We start from the raw sequence: 19,348 nt of genomic DNA on the forward strand, positions 1-19,348 counted from the left end.
TGGTGCAACTCATTGGCTTCTGTTTTGAGGGGCCAAAGCATGCCCTTATATATGAATTCATACCTAATGGTTCTCTTAAAAAATACATTTTTTTTCTCGAGAAGAAAGTATTCCCTTAAGTACTGATAAAACATATGAGATTTCTCTTGGAGTGGCTTGTGGGATTGAATATCTACATCGAGAATGTTACATGCATATTCTGCCTTTTAATATCAAGCTTCGTAACATTCTTCTCGATGAGGACTTCATTCCCTAAGTTTCTGATTTTGGGCTTGCAAAACTTTATCTAGCGAATGAGAGCATAGTGTCTTTAACTGCTACAAGGGGAACACTAGGATATATAGCTCCAGAGTTGTTCTATAAAAACATTGGAGGGGTCCCCTATAAAGCTGATGTTTATAGCTTTGGCATGTTATTGTTGGAAATGGCAAGCAGAAGAAAGAACGTGAATGCATTTGTAGACCATTCAAGCCAAATTTATTTCCCAACTTGGGTCTATGGGCAAATTAGCGAAGGAAATGACATAGAAATAAAAGATGCCATAGAGGAGGAGAAGAAAACTGCTAAGAAGATGATCATAGTCGCATTATGGTGCATACAGATGAAGCCTAGTGAATGTCCTTTAATGAACAAAGTTGTAGAAATGCTTGAAGGAGAAGTTGAATGCTTACAAATACCTTCCAAGCCTTTCCTATCGTCATCACTAGGGAGACCGACAGGGGATGTAGGAGACAACTTGAATTCAACTAATTCATCATTTCAATCAGGTGAATCAAGTCAATTGGCTAAACTTTAAATGCAAGGGATAACTAACACCACCGCAGAACTGGGGCAATTAGTTTTCACATATTTCATAGCATAAAGATACTTCGTATTTTGCGTGACAAATAATTGGTCCCTTGATTTATGATAGCTATCCTTACTTTTTTTTTTTTTTTTTTGGTGGTATATTTGTTTCTTAAAATTCTTTTTAAGAGGAAACAAAATTTATAACTTTATAATTGTGAATGTGTAATTGATTAAGTTAATAAACAATGCTGAAAAACCGGGGAATATATATTGGAGTGGCAAGAGCCCAGTTGTAGAAATCGCTTTACTCCTATTTATATAATCAGTATTCATATCATCATATGCATGGTTTAGCAATAAATTCAAGCGAACTACAAAGTCTACAATAATAGTGCCAATCAGTGGCTGCCCTGCCTCCTACAGAGAAGGAATCCTTCCAAATATTGTTGTGTAGAATCGTTTGAGATTAGTGTGTGGGAATTAAAATTGTCTATGATTATACAACCTCTGCTTTATGTATCCCGCCTAACTTGGAGTCTCGGACTCTGCATACCATATTGAAATCAAATTGTCTCAATCTCTTACTTGCCCTAGATGACTAAAGTATATAAATCAAATGAAGAAATACTCAATATGTTTAAACTTTTCTTGCAATATTGAGCATCCTCCTGCATCCTATAAATGTACAAACAAATCGAAGAGAAAGCTTGAGCTAGTCCTATCTACTTTCTCAAACCATGACATCTCTAAAAGTTACTATTCCAACCATGGCATTATATATATTGTTTATACAAAAAATAATAAAGTGATTATAAGAAAAAAAGTTTCATAAAACCTCCAAAAAAAAGTTATTGGTATATAGCACAAACATTCATAGATACAGCTATAGATATAGATAATATATCTACACTATAGATGAATAAGTCAAACTCATCTAAACAGGTTTTGTGTGTATTTGACTCAAATTAACAAGTTTATTAAAGGGGTCAATTTATGTCAACTTAAATCTAACACAAAACCGCTAAAACTCAACTCTAACTTACTAATTTTGTGTTTTGCCTGTATCATGTTCTTGGATATTTTCACCCTAAGATATATTGATATTCACAATTTTCCATTATTAAATTAAATAAATAAACCAAACAAACAAAAAACCAAACCTATAAAAGGCTAAAAGCAAGAACACCCTTTCCAAATAACAGTAAGATTCTAACAATTTCGTTAGTTGCCTGGTTTTGAAAGAATGTGTGAAACTAGCATATCGAGTTTTTAAAACTCGAGATTTAATTAGAACTCGAGTTTCTAAAGCTCGAGTTCAGTGTTTTTCTGATAACCTTAGCTGGACAAAATTGCCACGTGGAGCCACGTAAAAATCGAGTTTATAAGACTCAAAATCTGCACAATATATCAATCTAACGCTTTTAAACACTCTATCTCAGTTCAAACACTCTCTCACTCAGTCTCTTAGTTCAAACACTCAACTCTCTCAAACACTCTCTCTCAGTCTCTCAAACACTCTCACTCAAACACCCAAATCAGTCATCCTCAACCCCTCGGCGTGCAACAAAAATCACCCTCACCCTCAAACGCTCTCTGTTTTTCCTCACAATCGGCTTCAGACTTGAAAATACCTTTTCCTCACAATCAGCTTCACCCTCACCCCTACCAACGGAAGTTCAGATTTTTTCGAGTTTGAAGGTGTGTTTTTCTGATAAAAATTTGGGCTTTTTAAAGAAACATTCCATGTGGGTTTAGCCCAAGTGTTTGTGTTTGATAATTTCCCTTGTTAGTGCTTTAGTTTTTCTTGTTAGACGGATTTGTTTTGTTACTTGTTGTATGATTTGGGTTGCTGGCATGTTCTGTTTTTGTCTCTCTTTTTTGTTGGTTTCTGGGTAATAATGCTTGATATGTGTTTACTTGCTGGGATTTTTGTTAGTAAAATCTTTGTTATGGGGTGGTTGCAAATGTTGCAGAACTCTTTGGATCTGTGCAATATGTCTTTACTTATAGTTTGTGTAGAAATGATGCAAATTTCTTCATTGGGCTCAAAATTAGAGAAATTTGTGCTTTTGTTTGTGCTCTTATTTTTGTTCTTTGTTCTTGGGTTATAATTACAAAAAATTTTGAAAAAAATTGAGGCTTTTGAGTTTTGATACCTTATTTCGTTGTGATTTTTTTACAGTTGATGAATAGATATTTTGTTTATGTTAAGTTAAAATCTTACTACAATAGCGGGAGGTGGTTAGACAAGAAACTTGGGAGGCCTGTATTGCTGACATGCTGTTTTTTGCAAAGGTGTTTATCTCTCATTGCCATTTCCTGATTTTGCTTGGTTCTTATAATATATGCAAGCATGACTGTTAGTTATCCAATCATTGATCAGATGTGAATACTTAAACCTGTATTTGTACCAAATGCATGCTTTTGCAGGAGGAATGTATAGTTTTTAAGTATATATTCAATGTCGTACTTCTTGTCTCTTATTTGTAATCTCAGTTGCATTTTCTTCAGGTTTTTCTTGTCGCTCTTGCTTTGGTAATTGATTACCACCTGGCTCTTTGGTACTTGGGGGCATTTTTTGGTAGGTACCTTTTTTCACGTCTTTTGCTTTTGCACATTAACTGGAGAAAATTTGTTGACATACTAATAACCGGGTTGCTTTGTTCTATTTAAATGTAAGGTTTGGCCTCATAGTTTTACCTAAGTTTGTAAAAGTTATTTGAATTTATTATGATAGCAGTCTCTCCCGTGTTTCTTTATGATATGAATCTTCTCTCATTTGATAGTATGCCTTTGATAACAATATGATATTATAGAATATTCATCTAATTGTCAATGAACTCTAACTCAAATTGCATATCCTCCCCTTGAAAGAGTAAAGTGGAGGGTGAGGTCATGAGTTCAATATCTTCCAGATGCATGTCTAACCAATAAAATAAAAAAGAGTTTCTTCATTTAATTGTAATGAAAAAACATAGCTGAACATAAGCTGTTTGATGAGTCAAATTTTCTTGGATATTAATAGGATTGATCATTTTGATCAAAATGCTTATCTGGTGTGGTGTTCTCTTTGTAGTGATATATATTCTAACCCAACAGCCTGCCTACCAAGGACTAGGTAACAAATGAATATAGATTTTTCATTTGTTATTATTATTATTATTATTATTACTCTGGGGCAAACTTCTTGTTGATAAGATGCACTTGATAAATTCATGAATGCTTGGCTTTACAATTCAATAAACCTAAAATATTTTTTTTTTCTTTTTAATCAATTCTTTAGGTACTTCAAGTAAACTAACACCGTTGCAGTTGGAAGCCTTGCTAACAGAGGGAAACATATCAAGATTCTGGCTGGTTGGTTCTAAATACTTTTTTCTCAGAATTCATAATGTTTAACAATTTCAATTGTGTTTTCATCCTGCTAAATGGGCAGAACTTGTAACTTAAAAAAAAAAAAGAAGGTGGCATCTTCATTTGGAGTGATTCCAACTCTTTGTGATTGATTTCTCCTATCAGCTAAAGAACTAATATGGATGTTCACCGATTTATGAAATTAAAAACATTAGAAGAAAATTGAAATCATCCTTTTATGTCAATTAATAGGGAGACAGGATTTTGAATTCATTTCTTTACCAACATCTACCTTGTATAGGAAAACTGCCCAATAATTGTATGCAAAATATAGGCTATAAAACCTTAGTTAGGAGATTAAAATCCCAAGTAAGGTCTAAGTTATGATTGAAAACGCAATTGAAGAGGAGTGCAAAATACAATATCGCCCCCATAATAAAAACCAACCAAGGAAAGAGACCCTTTTTTGGTTTGGCTTGCAGGGGGGGGGGGTGTTGGGGAATAATTTTAGCTTTGTTCTGTTCTCTTCAGACAAGGCTTGCCATTATGCCAGCTATGGACATACCTATTCCATTACCAGCAAGCCCTTTTCTTCACAATCTTTTTGTGGGTTTCCTTAGGTGTGCAGTGCTAGGCAAATGTCCAGCTGGCCCTCACTTGGTCATTTGAGGTACTGTCTTGGGGCATGAGATGCTTCCTTGCTAGTGCTTTTTAGTTATGATGTGCTTACTATTATGATGGGGTGACAGACTGACATTACCTTCTTTTCAATTTTCACGCAACCCTGGAGTTATTTGTCTTTGTCAATAAGTTTTAGCTCAAAGTGACACTTTCTTTTCCCATAAGAATGGGTGGAGGGTAAGGTTGTGGGTTTGCCCACTTGGTGTGTGTATCTTACCAATAAAAATACTTTAATTCATTTTCTGCACTTGTATATAAGTATCCTTCCGTATATGGAATTCCTCTAGCTCTAACTTCAAGTGCAGGGGCAGCTCCAATCCTTTTCACAAGTTCAGGGTCTCTAGTTGATCAGAAACAAGTTTGATCGTAAATGGCAGGCAGAAACAGAATAACATATTTGATTAAGATATATACTACTGCACTGCACCCTTGTTCTTTGTTGGATTTTGATATTCAAACCTTTAGACTAATAGCCAGTAGATAAAGAGGCCAAAAAAAAAAAAAAATCAAATTTGAAATGAGAATGAATTTATATTGCTTTCCACAGGATTGAACAATATTCTTACTTTCCCCCCATGCTTTCCCATGTTTAAGCTATTATGAATTTTCCTGCTCCTTATTATTTATTTATTTTTATTTTTGATAGAGTTTTGCCTCTTTGGCATCTAGTAAAGCAGCTAGCCTTTTAACTCATAAAATTTCAAATCTCACAAATTTTCTTTAATTTTATTAAATTGTTGGTTTCGCACATGATTGAACAATTTATTCCATCCCCTAATTACTCAACACAGGTAACTTCAAACAATTAAAAATTTCCAATAAAAATTACTATATCTTGGGAGCAATTTGAACATTTACTAAAATAAAATGATTGCTGGATGAAACTTTATGGCATTGGAACGGCATCATTGATTTACATAGAGTATTTTTACCAATACTTGTTGCAGGAAGAATATGTTTTCAACACTGGACTAGGAGAAGCAAATATATATATATAAAGATGAAAAATATTAACGTCCGAGTTATTCTACATGCCTGGTAGCTCCAATTCCAATATTGTGGGGGAAAATTGTTGCCTTATAGACATTGTTGTGGCCATGAACAGCATCAATTCCATAAATCATCGGGATTCCAAGTCGAGTTGATAAAGAACCCTTTTGGAATTCATTTACCATGTTAATCCAGGTTTTCGCAGAAGCCTCCTTAGCTGGAACACTCCCTCCCCCACTTAATACACTCCCTGCCCAAAACAGAGAAATAAATAATGCTACACCTTTTAACTTGATGTTGGAGATGCAAAAAAATTATTATTTAATATTATTTATGTTTGCAAGCCAATTGTATTTTTATGTTTTAGGTCCTATTAGTTTATTGGGCTTTTAGTATTTTAATTTAGAAGTAAGGTTATTTTTGTAATAAGACAATTAGGGTTTTCTAGTCAATTAGAACTAGGGTTTAGTAATCCTTTATAAGCAACCTATTGTACTCCTTGAGAGGATGGTTGATATTTTGATGAATAAAAACAATGACCGTTTGGTCTTTCTTTGGTCTGGTGCTGACTCCAGGTCTACCCTAGGTGCTGACTCCTAGTGGTTTCCCCGCTTGGTGTTGACTCCAAGCAAGGCCTAGGTGCTGACTCCTAGGTCATATCTTTTATTTTTCCATTCTTTCAATTTTGTTCTGGTTGTCCTGCATCAGTTTTGGTATCAGAGCAAACTCTCGGTCCATACCACAACACAATCGCAGACAACCACTTGAAAGCAAAACCATCAAAAGAGCAAGCTAGCCAAAGATGACGGCACCTTTCAAGTTTTTGCCCCATGAGATCTTGAACAAGCCTAGACCAGCCCCGACAATCCGTATATACCCCATAGCCCCACATGTGTTTTTCATCCCCAAGCCAACAGAGAAGCCAGTGACGCCTCCCAAGCCGGTGACCATCATCCGTGCCTACCTCTGATCACAGAACCCACAACCCACACACCCAAAAAAAAAAAAGAAAAAAAAAAGTTGACCCACACAATCCCACCAGCCACCGAAACCCACAAATCAGTCACCTACCGCCGACACCATCACCGCTGCTGAGGACGTTGACCACCTCCAGGTCTCGTGCCACTGCTGTCTTCCTCGTTGATGTCGGCGCCCCCGTCGTCGCGCCGCCACAGTCGTCGATCCCCAGCACCACAAGCCCATCGTCGATCAACTTTGTTTCTGTGGTCTTTCTTTTCTTTTCTTTTGTCCGTGGTTTGAGTTTCTTTCTTTTAGAGTGTGTTGTTTGAACTTCTTTTGAGTTTCTTTCTTTTAGAGTCTATCGTTTGAACTTCTTTTAAAATTCTGTAATGTCTTAAGTCCATCCATAGTGTATTTTCTTATTTTGCAAAAAAAAAAAAAAAGGGAAAAGAAAAGAAAAGAAAATAAAAGTACGTATTGTTACTGTGACAACCGATTGTTTGTCTTGGGCCTTTAAATTGTTCATCCACAGGTCCACTTGTCCAAGTAAAATCCATTCACTTGAAGCCAGCAACTATTTGGGAGAACAGTCTTAGAAGCCCGTTCTAACGATTTGTCCAGAGAAAATCACAGCAACTATTTGTTGAAGCACTATTTTAGAGAATCATGGAAATATTAGAAGCACCTTATTTTGATGGTTATGAAACTTATCCATGAGATTTTATCAATTGGATGAATGGGATGGAGCAATTCTTTGAGCAAGCAAATTTTGCAGATAACAAAAAGGTTAGGTATGCCAAGTCGAAGTTGATAGGTAAAGCACAAAGGTTTTGGGAGAATCTTGAATATTTCTGCTATATGGATTATGAACCTGCCATTAGTGTGTGGGAAGATATGAAAGAAAAGCTTTGTGATGAGTATTTATCACCATACTATCGAGCTAAGTATCTACCCCAATCTCAGTGTGGTACTTTTCAAGTTGAAGCAAATACGATGATTCCTCATCCTCATCGCATTTCATGTTCCCAGTGCACTTTTGAACAATCTATCAAGGAATTAAAGGAATTATCTATAAAGCTCATGAAAGATGTTCAAGACGTGATTGCTTAGATGAAGCAAATGAAGACTCAAACCGATTCAATTGGAAAACCAAAGATAATTGATCATGATGAACTTATTGCTACCCCCATAGAAGACAGCATTGATGATGATATCTTGGTCATGGAGAATCCTCAAGCAACCCCACAGCCTAATGTTGACATAGACGTACATGCCTCGACAAGTGTTGCTTTAGCATGCATGCAAGGAAATGAATCTATTGAAGAGCAGCAAGGTGAAAAGATGGCGCCTAAAGAGAGTACTATGTTAGAGGGTGCACATGATATGAAAGTTGAAGTTGTTGAATGTGCTTCTAATCAACCCTCCACAGTCCTTGAAGATCTACATCTTGGTGAAGTCGAAGAGGTTAAAATCACAGTGCTTCCTATTGTTCATAAGGTTCAAGAAGGGATTATACTAATTCCACACATTGATTTTGTTATTCCAAATGAGTTTGATGTGGTGGAATTCAAGGTTTTTCTTTTCCCTGTGCTCCCTAAGGTGATTTCGGACTTGAAGCAAGTGTTATTTGTCAGCATCCTAATCCTTCAATGCTTTAAAACTCGAGGTTGAGTTTTCTCCAACCAGAGGAGAATGATGCTGGAGATGAAAGAAAATTATTATTTAATATTATTTATGTTTGCAAGGCAATTGTATTTTTATGTTTTAGGTCCTATTAGTTTATTGGGCTTTTAGTATTTTAATTTAGAACTAAGGTTATTTTTGTAATAAGACAATTAGGGTTTCGTAGCCAATTAGAACTAGGGTTTAGTAATCCTTTATAAGCAACCTATTGTACTCCTTGAGAGGATGGTTGATATTTTGATGAATAAAAACAATGGTTGTTTAGTCTTTCTTTGGTCTGGTGCTAACTCTAGGTCTACCCTAGGTGCTAACTCCTAGTGGTTTTCCCGCTTGGTGCTGACTCCAAGCAAGGCCTAGGTGCTGACTCCTAAGTCATATCTTTTTATTTTTCCATTCTTTCAATTTTGTTCTGGTTGTCCTGTGTTATAACCTTCTTTCCTCTTAAGTCTTTGCAGAAAAATACTAATAAAGATAGGTGAAGTTTACTATACTTACCAATCAAGTACTTCTTCATGACTTCTGCTGATGCAATACTACGGTCAATCTGCACCATCTGCCCAATCTTTTCCTCCAAAGAATATTGTAGTTCTTTCAAAGTATGAAAACTCCAATGATTTTTTTACGATAGATTTCTTTTATTTTCAGTATGAATAGATTTGTTCTTACTATCTCACATGGAAGATTTTGTTTAACTCTTTGGGATTTGCTTGATTTGAAAGTATTGTAGTTCTTAGTCTATGAAGATACATTAGCATAATTAGCACAATTATTTCATTCCATAAAACTGCTGCTACACATGGTTTTTCTCTACTTCATTGAAGTTCAGTTCCACTGAGTTTCTTAAGGAGGCCCCCATGACTTTGCACCTAATATTGACCCCCACAATTGGATGTAATCATTGTGTATCAGGGTGATCACTTGTAGTGTTTGCTGACCCTGTTCAAGTCAAGTTACTATGTTAGTTAAATCACATAGTTGTAAAGTGGGGGGAAAAAAAGTAATGTGATCTTAAGGTTGAACATATTCAATATTCTGATATTCATCCCCCCCCAACAGTATTCTGTATTCAAGCCAGATTATAGAGTGCCCCATTGCCCATTAATATCTAAAGGTCAAGATGTAAACCTTCTAACATCTAAATTTCCTAAAAGAAATCGATCCTACTACTCCTTTTGATTTTTTTTTTTCTTAAGCAAAAGTAAAAAACAAAATTAAAAAACAAAGGTTGCAAGCTGACTGGCTTCTTTTATATTTATTATTTTATTAAAAATCAAAGATTTGTTCCTAGGAAAATTTTGAGAACACAAACTATGTCATCAAATCTAGAAGAAAATTGGGATAACTAGGGTATGTGGGGTGGCTTTCACATCTCATTATTGATATAAAAGTTTCTAGTTTATAAGGGGAGAGCAAATTACTTCATAAAAAGTAATAGGGTTCATCTCATTATATGCATTAGAGCTTGTAGATGTACAAGTTACAAAAGTAATAATACTAAATGAAGGGCCCAGAAGAAGTTTTTTTTTTTTTTTTTTTTTTGGGGGTATGTAACAGAAATTTTATAGATAATAGTCGCCCAAGTAAGATCATGATAAAAATAAAAGCCTAGAAATGATGAATAAAATTTTGATAACAAAAACCATGCAAATAAATATTCAAAAAATTAACACTAACAAAACAAAGTTCTATAATTCACAATATTGGTATCTTAACTAAATAATGTTAACTATCTACAAAATAAATAGGCAAACTCTTTAACCCACACCCAACAACAATTAATACCCAACTATAATGACAATCAAATCAAAAAATCCTTACCTGAGATATGAATTTGTTGAGAGGGAAGAGCAGTGAGAGAGGCAATGTGGTGAGTGAGAGTGAGAGACAATGTGGTGTGAGAGTGAGAGGCAAATGTGGTGTGAGAGTTATGGGTGAGTGGGGCAGTGAGGCTGAGTGCTCTGGGTGAGAGAGTAAGGGCTGATAGATTTTTTATCTGTGAAGACTGATCTGTTTCTATGCAAATTTTAAATAGATTTCGAGTTTCTAAGACTCGAGATCTAAGTGGAGTTTTTAAGTCCAGCTCAGCAATTGGTCCGCTAGTGTAGTGGGTTGAGATTTAAACAGCATCTCGAGTTTCTAAAACACGAGATGCTATTTTCCTTAATTTTTCCAAATGTTGGTTAACTTACTACATTGTTAAGCATTACACAGCTGGTCTGCAAATTTCCCCTAAAAGTAACGTCCTTGGCCTCTTTTATAGCCCGTTTGAAGCAACATGCTAGGCTTCTCTCTTCCTTCTGCTTCCAAACTACCTTTATTACCTTCTATCAAACCCTCAACTCGTTCCTGCCAAAACCTTCCATCATCATCACCACAAAATCGAAACTTTGAGCCCCTTCACCACCGTCTGATCCACCACCTCAATGTGGGCCACCTCCACAAAGCAATCTCCACTCTTGATCTCATGGCCCAAAAGGGTACCCAACCAGACCTCATCAGTCATCACCTACTCCCTCTTCCTCAAGTCCTGTATAAGGTCCTGGAACTTCCAACTCGGCAAACTCGTTCACACCCATTACTTGGCTCACTCCCAACTCCACCTTAACTCTCTCATTCTTAACTCTCTAATCACCTTGTACTGAAAAAGTGGGGATTGGGCTAAAGCAAAATCCATTTTTTGCAAATAATGATATAGGAACTAAACTAAAGCCATTGTCACGTTTCTTCAAATGCGTGAAAATGGGCTTTGCCCAAATGAGTATTGCTTTTCCGCAGTGATTCGGGCGTGTTCAAATGTGGAAAATGTACCCATTAGGAAAATGATTTTTGGGTTTGTTATAAAAAGTGGATATTTTGAGTCTGATGTGTTTGTTGGGTGTGCGTTGATTGATATGTTTGTGAAGGGTGGTTGTGATGTGGATTTAGCATATAAGGTGTTGGAGAAAATGCCCAAGAAGAATGCGGTTACTTGGACTTTGATGATAACTAGGTTTATGTAATTTAGGTTCCTAATGGAGGCTGTAAATTTGTTTTTGGATATGGTTTTGAGTGAGTATGTACTGGATCAATTTACCTTTGGTGGAGTTATTTCAGCTTGTACAGAGCTAGAATTGTTAAATCTTGGGCAGTAATTGCATTCTTGGGTCATACGGCTATGAAGCACGAGTGCGTTTCTGGATTTGGGTGCGGGACTTGGCAATTTTTGAAAAAGTAGGTTGTGTGTGCGGCGATTAAAAATTTATTAAAAATATTTTTATTTTTATTTTCTATATATTGCTAAGCATACTTTTTCATATAATTGTAAATATATACCAATTTAAGAGTAATCTATATATATATATATATATATAAAACTGAAGCTTTTGAAGCTTCCACAATTTTCCACATCATCACCATTTAAAAAAAATAAAAAACTATTTTTATTTTCCAATCCACGTCATCATTTTTTTTAAAATCATCAGCATTATTTTTTTTAAAAAAAAAGCTCCACGTCATCATTTATTTTAAATCATCAGCATTATTAAAAAAAAAAAAAAAAAGCTAAAAAAACCTATTTCTATTTCCACGACAAAACCAAACCGATACCCAAATTTTTGTTCTCCTTCCCCAAACCCTAAACCTCTTCTTACACACCGCCTCTTTGTTCTCTATTTCTCTCCCTCATCTCTCTTCTCTACCCTTTCAACCTCTGATTTGTTTTTCAATCAAACCCGTTGAAACCCTAAACATTAGAGTACTAATTAGCCCAATTACGTTCTTTTCTTTTCTTTTTTTTTTTTTGGTTGAATCACTGCTATTATCTAAATTAATTCTTTGCTTCTTGCATATTTCATTGACAGGTCAATCACGTAGCCATTGAATCATCATCACCAACATTGATCGTTCGTGCTAATTTTTCTATTATGTACTATCCTTTGTGTAAGTTCCCCGATAAAACCCTAAACCTCTTCTTACACACCGCTAAAATTCAATAATTTTGGTGTTTTTCATAAGGACCAATCACATGCATGTGACGGTTTTGTTTTCAGGATGAAGCAGAGGGTAAAAGTGAATGTTGCCCCAAAATCTCCCGGTTCAATTTCTCAAGAACTCCTTGGTAAGATCTCCTTGAATCCTCAATCTTCCTTATCTTCTTCCTTTTTTGTTGCTGTTGTCCTAATCTATTTGCTTATAATTAATTTGTGGTTTTTGTTTCCATAGTTTTTGAACATTCTTGAATTAGGACGAAATCAAGATGACTTTGAGGCTGAAGGATTGATTTGAGGTTTTTATTAGTTTTGGGATCTTGGGGTTCCTAATTAGGGTTTGCTGCAATTATAGATTTCAATTGCTAATATGTTTCCTCTTTGTTCTTTTTTGTTTTTCCCAGGGAAACACCATAGAAGATCAAATTCTACCTATGCTTTGTCTCTTTGTGTTTTGAGGTTTTAATTTAATTTAGGATTTCCTCCCTAACCTGTTCTCTTTATTTATTTGTTAGTAGGAGTGAAATTGTGGTTTTTGGGTCCAGTTTAGCACTTTAGTTTACTAATTTGTGTTTTTTTAATTCAAAACTTCTGAATAAGGTTTTAAATATATTTTGGGTTCTATTTGTTGTTATCCATATAATTGTAGACAAGCTATGAGTCTTCCATGTTTGAAAGACTTAATCTTCATCAAAATATATGAACACTAACAAAAATATTTTTAATTATGCATTTCGTAGGATTTAGTTTTCTGTATTTTGGTTGGTTGGTTTTGATTTAATTTATTGGGTATCAAACCTGTGAAGAATTTTGGAGAGCAAGCTTGATCAGCTTTGTGGAGGCTCTTTGTGTTCTAAACCTGCTTGTATGTTAGTAAGAGCAAAGTAGATGGTGAGGTCTTGGGTTCAAGATCCAGCCAATGTATGTGTATCTTACTTATAAAAAAAATGTAGGTTAGCTCAGTCTTTAGGCTTATCATAGCAATTTCTGTTGTAATTTTGTACAATATCAGCTCTGTTCCATTTCAATTCCTTTTATACATTGTATAGTTTCTTCTTATAGTGTTATAGTTTTTTCAATGATATGATTGTGATTTAAAATGGTATGGAGAGCTGCAAAGATATGTTTGATCTAAATTCCAAAAGGAGTAGCCAGGAGCAGCTATGCTAATTGTTACTCCTATAAGATGCATTTAGATTTTATTTATTCTGCCACTTCCCTTATTGTTATATCACTGAATTATCCTCTAGACTTATTATATTTGTAAATGCTCTTGATGAATTTTTTTCATATTAGGGAAGTTATTAATTATCTCTAATTTGTTTTAATTGGAACTCTTACAATACAAATATGTAAGTACATATATGTAATTGCAGGTACAGAGCTACAGCCATGCTTAGCATGCCATCAACCTCATTGAAATTTATGTTGCATAAAGGATATAAGAAAGTTGTGTTGTTTTCACCTTGCAATGGCAAAGACAAGATTTAGCAAAATAAGTACAGCATCCAAAGTTTTATTCAGCAAAAATACAATCAGGATGAGATTTTGATTGGTTTCTCATGTCAGGTAATTCTCCCAATTCTTTTCAAATTTGTTTTCCTAAATTATATCCGTTTGTCTCTCTATTTGTTTGTAAACTCCACCATTGAATCTTTGTACATCCCTATTTTTTCCTCTCTTTTTTCCATATGGATTTTTCTTTTATTTCGTTTGGTTCCCTATTGCTTGATTATTTTTCATGTTTTTTTTTTTTGTTTGATGGGTTTCCTTTGGTTTTGGAGGATTGCAAGGAACACAACCTAGAAGGTTTTAATTCTTCTACTATTCCGTTTTGTTCCTTTTTCTACTATTAAAAAAAAACAGAACAAAGTTCTCCATTGTTCTATGGTTCATCATTTTAAGTTGTACTATGTTTTTTTTTTTTTAATTTAATTTTTTTAATGAAAAAGTTGTACTATGTTGATAAAACAAAGTTTAGAAATTTAGTACTTTTATTGTTAATTGCTTCTTCGCTGAGATGTAATTGTTCTCAACTCTATAGGATTCTCTTCTTTTTTCTTTTTTTTTTCTTTTTTGGTTATGGTTTTTTTCCCTAGCCTGTGTTTATATTAAACATGTTGATGAAAGGGTGATTATTTACATTTAAAGCTTTTTTTTTAATGAGAATCACAAAGACATCTAAAACTGAAAAAGAAAGTTTAAACTCCTAGAGTTTAATTTATAGATTGCTTAAGTTGAACTTTATGCCCTAAGACTTTGGGGTTACACATCAATTTTTTCATCTTTGTTGAAAATCTGAGTTTGATCATATTTTGTTCCTGAACCTATTACTGTTTTAGAATCCAAATTTTGGATTGGAATCATGCTTTTCTATATTACTTGCAATTAATTTTTTAACTCAAATTTGTAGTTGGATTGTCATATCTTTTGCCTCACAGAATGTTAAATGTTGTAGGTGGTTTCTTTTACCCAAATTTGTGTTGTGGACTTTTATTATTGCCCATAATCCATCCTATGATCCTTGCTTGACACTTGAGGTTAGAAGAAAAGGAGAGAGCCCCCTTTTTAAATTTTTTTTTATTTTATTCCATAGCTATTTTCAACCAGACAAGACTTGGTTTTTGGGCATTAATTGTAAGGCCATGAAAGTTCTTAAATTGAAGGATTTACATTGGCAATTGCTTATTCTTAACTTAAATTTGTTAAGATTCTCATCCCTTTTTTAGTCAATTTGTATTTTCCTTATATTTTCCCCCATTTTGCTCTTGCTTTAACATTCTGTACTATTATGGGTTAAAAAAAAATTATAATATGCTTTGAGCCATAATATGCTTTGAGCCAAATTATAAAAATTATCCCGTGCATCGCACGGGTTAGCGACTAGTTTCCTTAATTTATAAATTCAAAATTTTATTTTTAATTTTCTAACATGGCTTTTTTTAAAAAAATTAAAATGTTGATGTGTCATTTAAAAAATGCAAATTAAAATATTTTGGTCATTTTAAAGATTTTAGAGTAATTTGATCATTTTCACTTTAGGGGCATTTTAGTAATTTTGATAATTGGGTAATTGGGTGAGTTGGAGTTTACCCATTATAATTGGGTTGGGTTGGGTTTAGGTTAGAAGCAAATTAGTTAAATGAGTTTTAATGGGTGAATAAGTTTTATATACCCAACCCAATTATACCCATCCCAAACCCACCCATTTGACAGCCCTAGAGGAGCCACATATTACATAAATTCATGAACAGTTTGTTTTAACCTGATGCTATAGATTGATATGCTATTACTTTCTCAAAAAAAAAAAAAAAAAAAAAAAAAGATTGATATGCTATTATGCTGTCTACAATGATAATTTTGTATAATTGACTGTCACTTTATCTAGGCTGTGTAAACAAGTTAAGAATATTCTGCGACCGTTATTGGTTTTTGCTTTATGGAACAAAATAGTGAATATATTGCTACTATGTTTGTGAGAAGAGTTAAAATGTGTCAATTTTAAATTTAAAGCACAAAAAAGAAGAAGAAAGAAAGTGAAATTAAAGTTTGTGAGATGCTTGTAAACTTGTGAGAATGACGTTGTCCGTACCATGGCATGTTTTGTGCTTCTATGTCAAAGAGAGAGAGAGAGGATCACACGTGCTATAAATAGGATTGCAAGAAGAGAGTATGGTATTACTATCAAATTCACAATCGAGAAACTCAATTATATTAGTGTGTATTTAAGAGGTGCTCTCAAGGGTAAAAGCTAGCATTTTGTCTTTTCAGGCCTGTTTTGATTGGTAAGATTTTCTATTATTGCAAAATTTAATTTTCATGAGTTTAATTTAAACTTATGTATGTTTAAACTCTTGATAAAATTAGATTTGTGTTCGGTAGGCCCTAAGAAGTTAGTTTTAGAAATCTTGAGAGGATAATATGATTTTAGCGAGAAGAAAACAAATCACATGGCCATTAGCGAACGTGAGGCTTGAAAAAAAAAAGTTAGTTAGTTTTAGGTTTTTATTTTTTACCATTTTAGTTTAGTGCATGACGTGAGATTTGAATTATTATCTTCTAGCCGAATGTTATGATTCTAATATCCCATATAGATTATATGTAAGTTTAATTATGTGTTTACAAGATTTTGGACACTCTCTCATTGCAAGCTGATTTTTAAGGGTGAGTTCTACCCACTGATTTTTATCAGTAAAACATTAGAATCTAATAAATTAAGATTTGGATTTTTTTTTTTTTAAATTAAGAGTGATGATGGATTTTCTAATAATTTAATCAACTAAATTCTTAATTGGTAACTTGTTGGATTTTTGTAAAAATTAAGAGTGATGATATGGATACAACAAGTTTTATTACATAAACCTTACAAACAAGTTTTCCAACATAAACATTATAAATTGACGTGTCACCAATTACAAAAAGGAAATTAACATATTTATTTCTTAGTTATAATAGTGGTATCAATTAGATTAATTTTCTTATCAATTTGTAAACTTTTTATTGTGATTTTAAAAATTGGAATAGTCAAAGAATCGGAAAAGTAGCTAGATCACAGTTTTTATTGATCGAACTAGAGGTTTTTATGGTTGAACCACATTTTTTTACTATTTGTATCGGACTAGTTGAACCAGCTAGTTTGATCCCGTTTTTAAAACCATGCTTTTTATCATAAATTTTGTAGTAGTGTAAGCAATTTTCAAAAATTAATATACATTATAGGATTCTAAACGTTTGTTTACATTTCATATGTTGAGAAGGAAGGGGGCTTTGGAAAGGACAAATATTTATAAATAAATAAATAAATAAAAGAGCTTACATATATAATTTAAGATCTCTATAGATCATAATCGAAAATTTGAGGGTTAAGGCCATAATTTTAAACTATTTTCTCTTATATCAAATTAAAGAATATATATTTAATTTTCTATCTAAAATTTTTTTAATTCAAAATCTATTTTTCTAATTTTTGAGATGCCTAAAATTAATAACAAAGTTTCTGTATTCAACTTTTGCTTAACAAGTCATTTTCATTTGATAATATGACTATTTAATATATATTGTGAAATAGTCAATCTTGGATAGGAGTTATTAATTAATTTATAGAGAACTTCTTTCTATGGAAGCCATGACTTTAAAAGCCGAAATAAGAATTGGAAAATAGACTAATTTTCGGTTTTTACTGGTTTTTGAAATAGACTAGTTCTAGGTTATTAACTTAAATATGACTTGTGAGAATAAGCTTAGCGGTAAATGGGAAAAATAATGGGACAAAGTTTAGCTACAAAATTAGTTGTAGCTTAAGACTATAACTTTACTCAATAAAATAAACATTACTACATATTTTGAAAATCTAACCGTTGAATTGCATGTTCTTTGCATTCTTAATACACATGTCAAATTTTGTGCTAATCGGATATTATTTACTATATGATCTATAAGTTTATATTTTATGCATAATTTTAAACTACAAAAACTTGCAATTTAAACAATTTATTGATAATATAACTATTGATCTTTAATTTTCCAGCAATTTTTCAAGTATGGAGAATATAAGAAGAAGATTTCATCTAATAGTAGATTTGTCAAAATTCATTTCTAATAAAAAGATATTGAGTAAGGTTGTAGTCTATGGTTACAACAAATTTTGTAACTAAACTTTGTCCTAAATAATGGGTTTGATTGTGACTGATTTTCCTATAAGCACAAATACACATTTTCTTAAGACAATAAATGTTTGTTTATCAATTTTTAAGATAAGTTTTTAAATTCATTTTCCTTAATAATATTATATGTTTTTTTTTTCTTGTACAATTGAATATCTTTAAGTGAGGATCGCTCTAGTGGCTATTAAGTTTTTTTGCAAGATGAAAATACCTAATATGAAATAGTCTTGAAGATAAGCATATCATCCCATGAGGGCTAAAGAAGGTATAGTAATCGAAACTATTGCATTTTGTTAGGACATATGTGATTCACTTGTTAGGAACATATGTCACTATTTTATGTAATTGGCTAATTCTTTGACAAAACACACTTTACTTGTATTTGGGTAGATCTAGGATGTGTTTAATACTTTAAGAAATCTTATTTCAAGATTAAGTATTAAAACCATGCAAGTCTATCCAAGATTTAATCTGAAAAGTGCAAGTTCATTAAAACTCGACAGCTAGCATTTATCGAGCTTGAAGAGCTGTTCTAGCTCCGTGACTTGACAGTTGCTCGACAAATGGCTATCTGTTGAGGTTTATGAAAAACAAAATTCCAAATCTGTTTTGACTCTAATCCGTGATTATGTGTTTGTGCATTCTTTTCTCACAACTCTAGACATATAAAATTATTATTTTAAGGGCCGTCAAAGGTGAACACAAGTTGCACAAGTGTTGAGCAAAATTTGTTCAAGCAAATTGTGACTGGAGACAGAATTTCCCTTAGTTCATCTTTCTTGTGAAGAAGTTGCTGTATTTGTGCACTATAGGATTTTGTGACCAAGCATTTTCTTGATCTTCATCGTCTGGATGAACTGAAGAACTTTGTAGCCAACAACCTTCTCTAGTTGGTGATTGAAGTCGCGTACTGGGATCCACGCAATTGGTTAGTCACGTATTGGGAGCCATGCATTACAAAGAGAGATTGTCACTACAAAACAAGTCCAATTGGGTATTGGGGTAAGGGTTCAACTGTAGGTTGGTATAAGGTACTAGGATTCATTTACTTATAACCGTTTGTTTTGATAGTAGTGGATTCTTGGGAGTGGTGACCTTAAAATCACCCGGTGGGGTTTTTGCCGTATTGGTTTTCCCCATTTGTAAACAAATCACCGTGTCAATTTAATTTTCACTACACTTAGTTTAATTGGTGATTTGTTTGTGCTACTACACGTTTACATGTTAATTTGATTAATTAATAAATTTGACTAATTAATCAAT

General features: G+C 33.3%; 1 protein-coding gene across 1 annotated transcript; it reads right to left on the reverse strand.

Moving 5' to 3' along the window:
• Window positions 1-5,037: 5,037 nt before the first annotated feature.
• On the reverse strand, window positions 5,038-9,010 carry LOC115961158 (lysosomal beta glucosidase-like). Its single transcript, XM_031080188.1, has 3 exons — window positions 8,953-9,010; window positions 5,860-6,064; window positions 5,038-5,164 (listed from the first exon to the last, which is right to left on the reverse strand). The coding sequence occupies exons 1-3, from the start codon at window positions 9,008-9,010 to the stop codon at window positions 5,038-5,040; spliced, it is 390 nt and encodes a 129-aa protein (XP_030936048.1).
• Between the last annotated feature and the right edge of the window lie 10,338 nt (window positions 9,011-19,348).

This window comes from Quercus lobata, chromosome 9 (genome assembly GCF_001633185.2).
Source record: "Quercus lobata isolate SW786 chromosome 9, ValleyOak3.0 Primary Assembly, whole genome shotgun sequence".
Taxonomy (NCBI): Eukaryota; Viridiplantae; Streptophyta; class Magnoliopsida; order Fagales; family Fagaceae; genus Quercus; species Quercus lobata.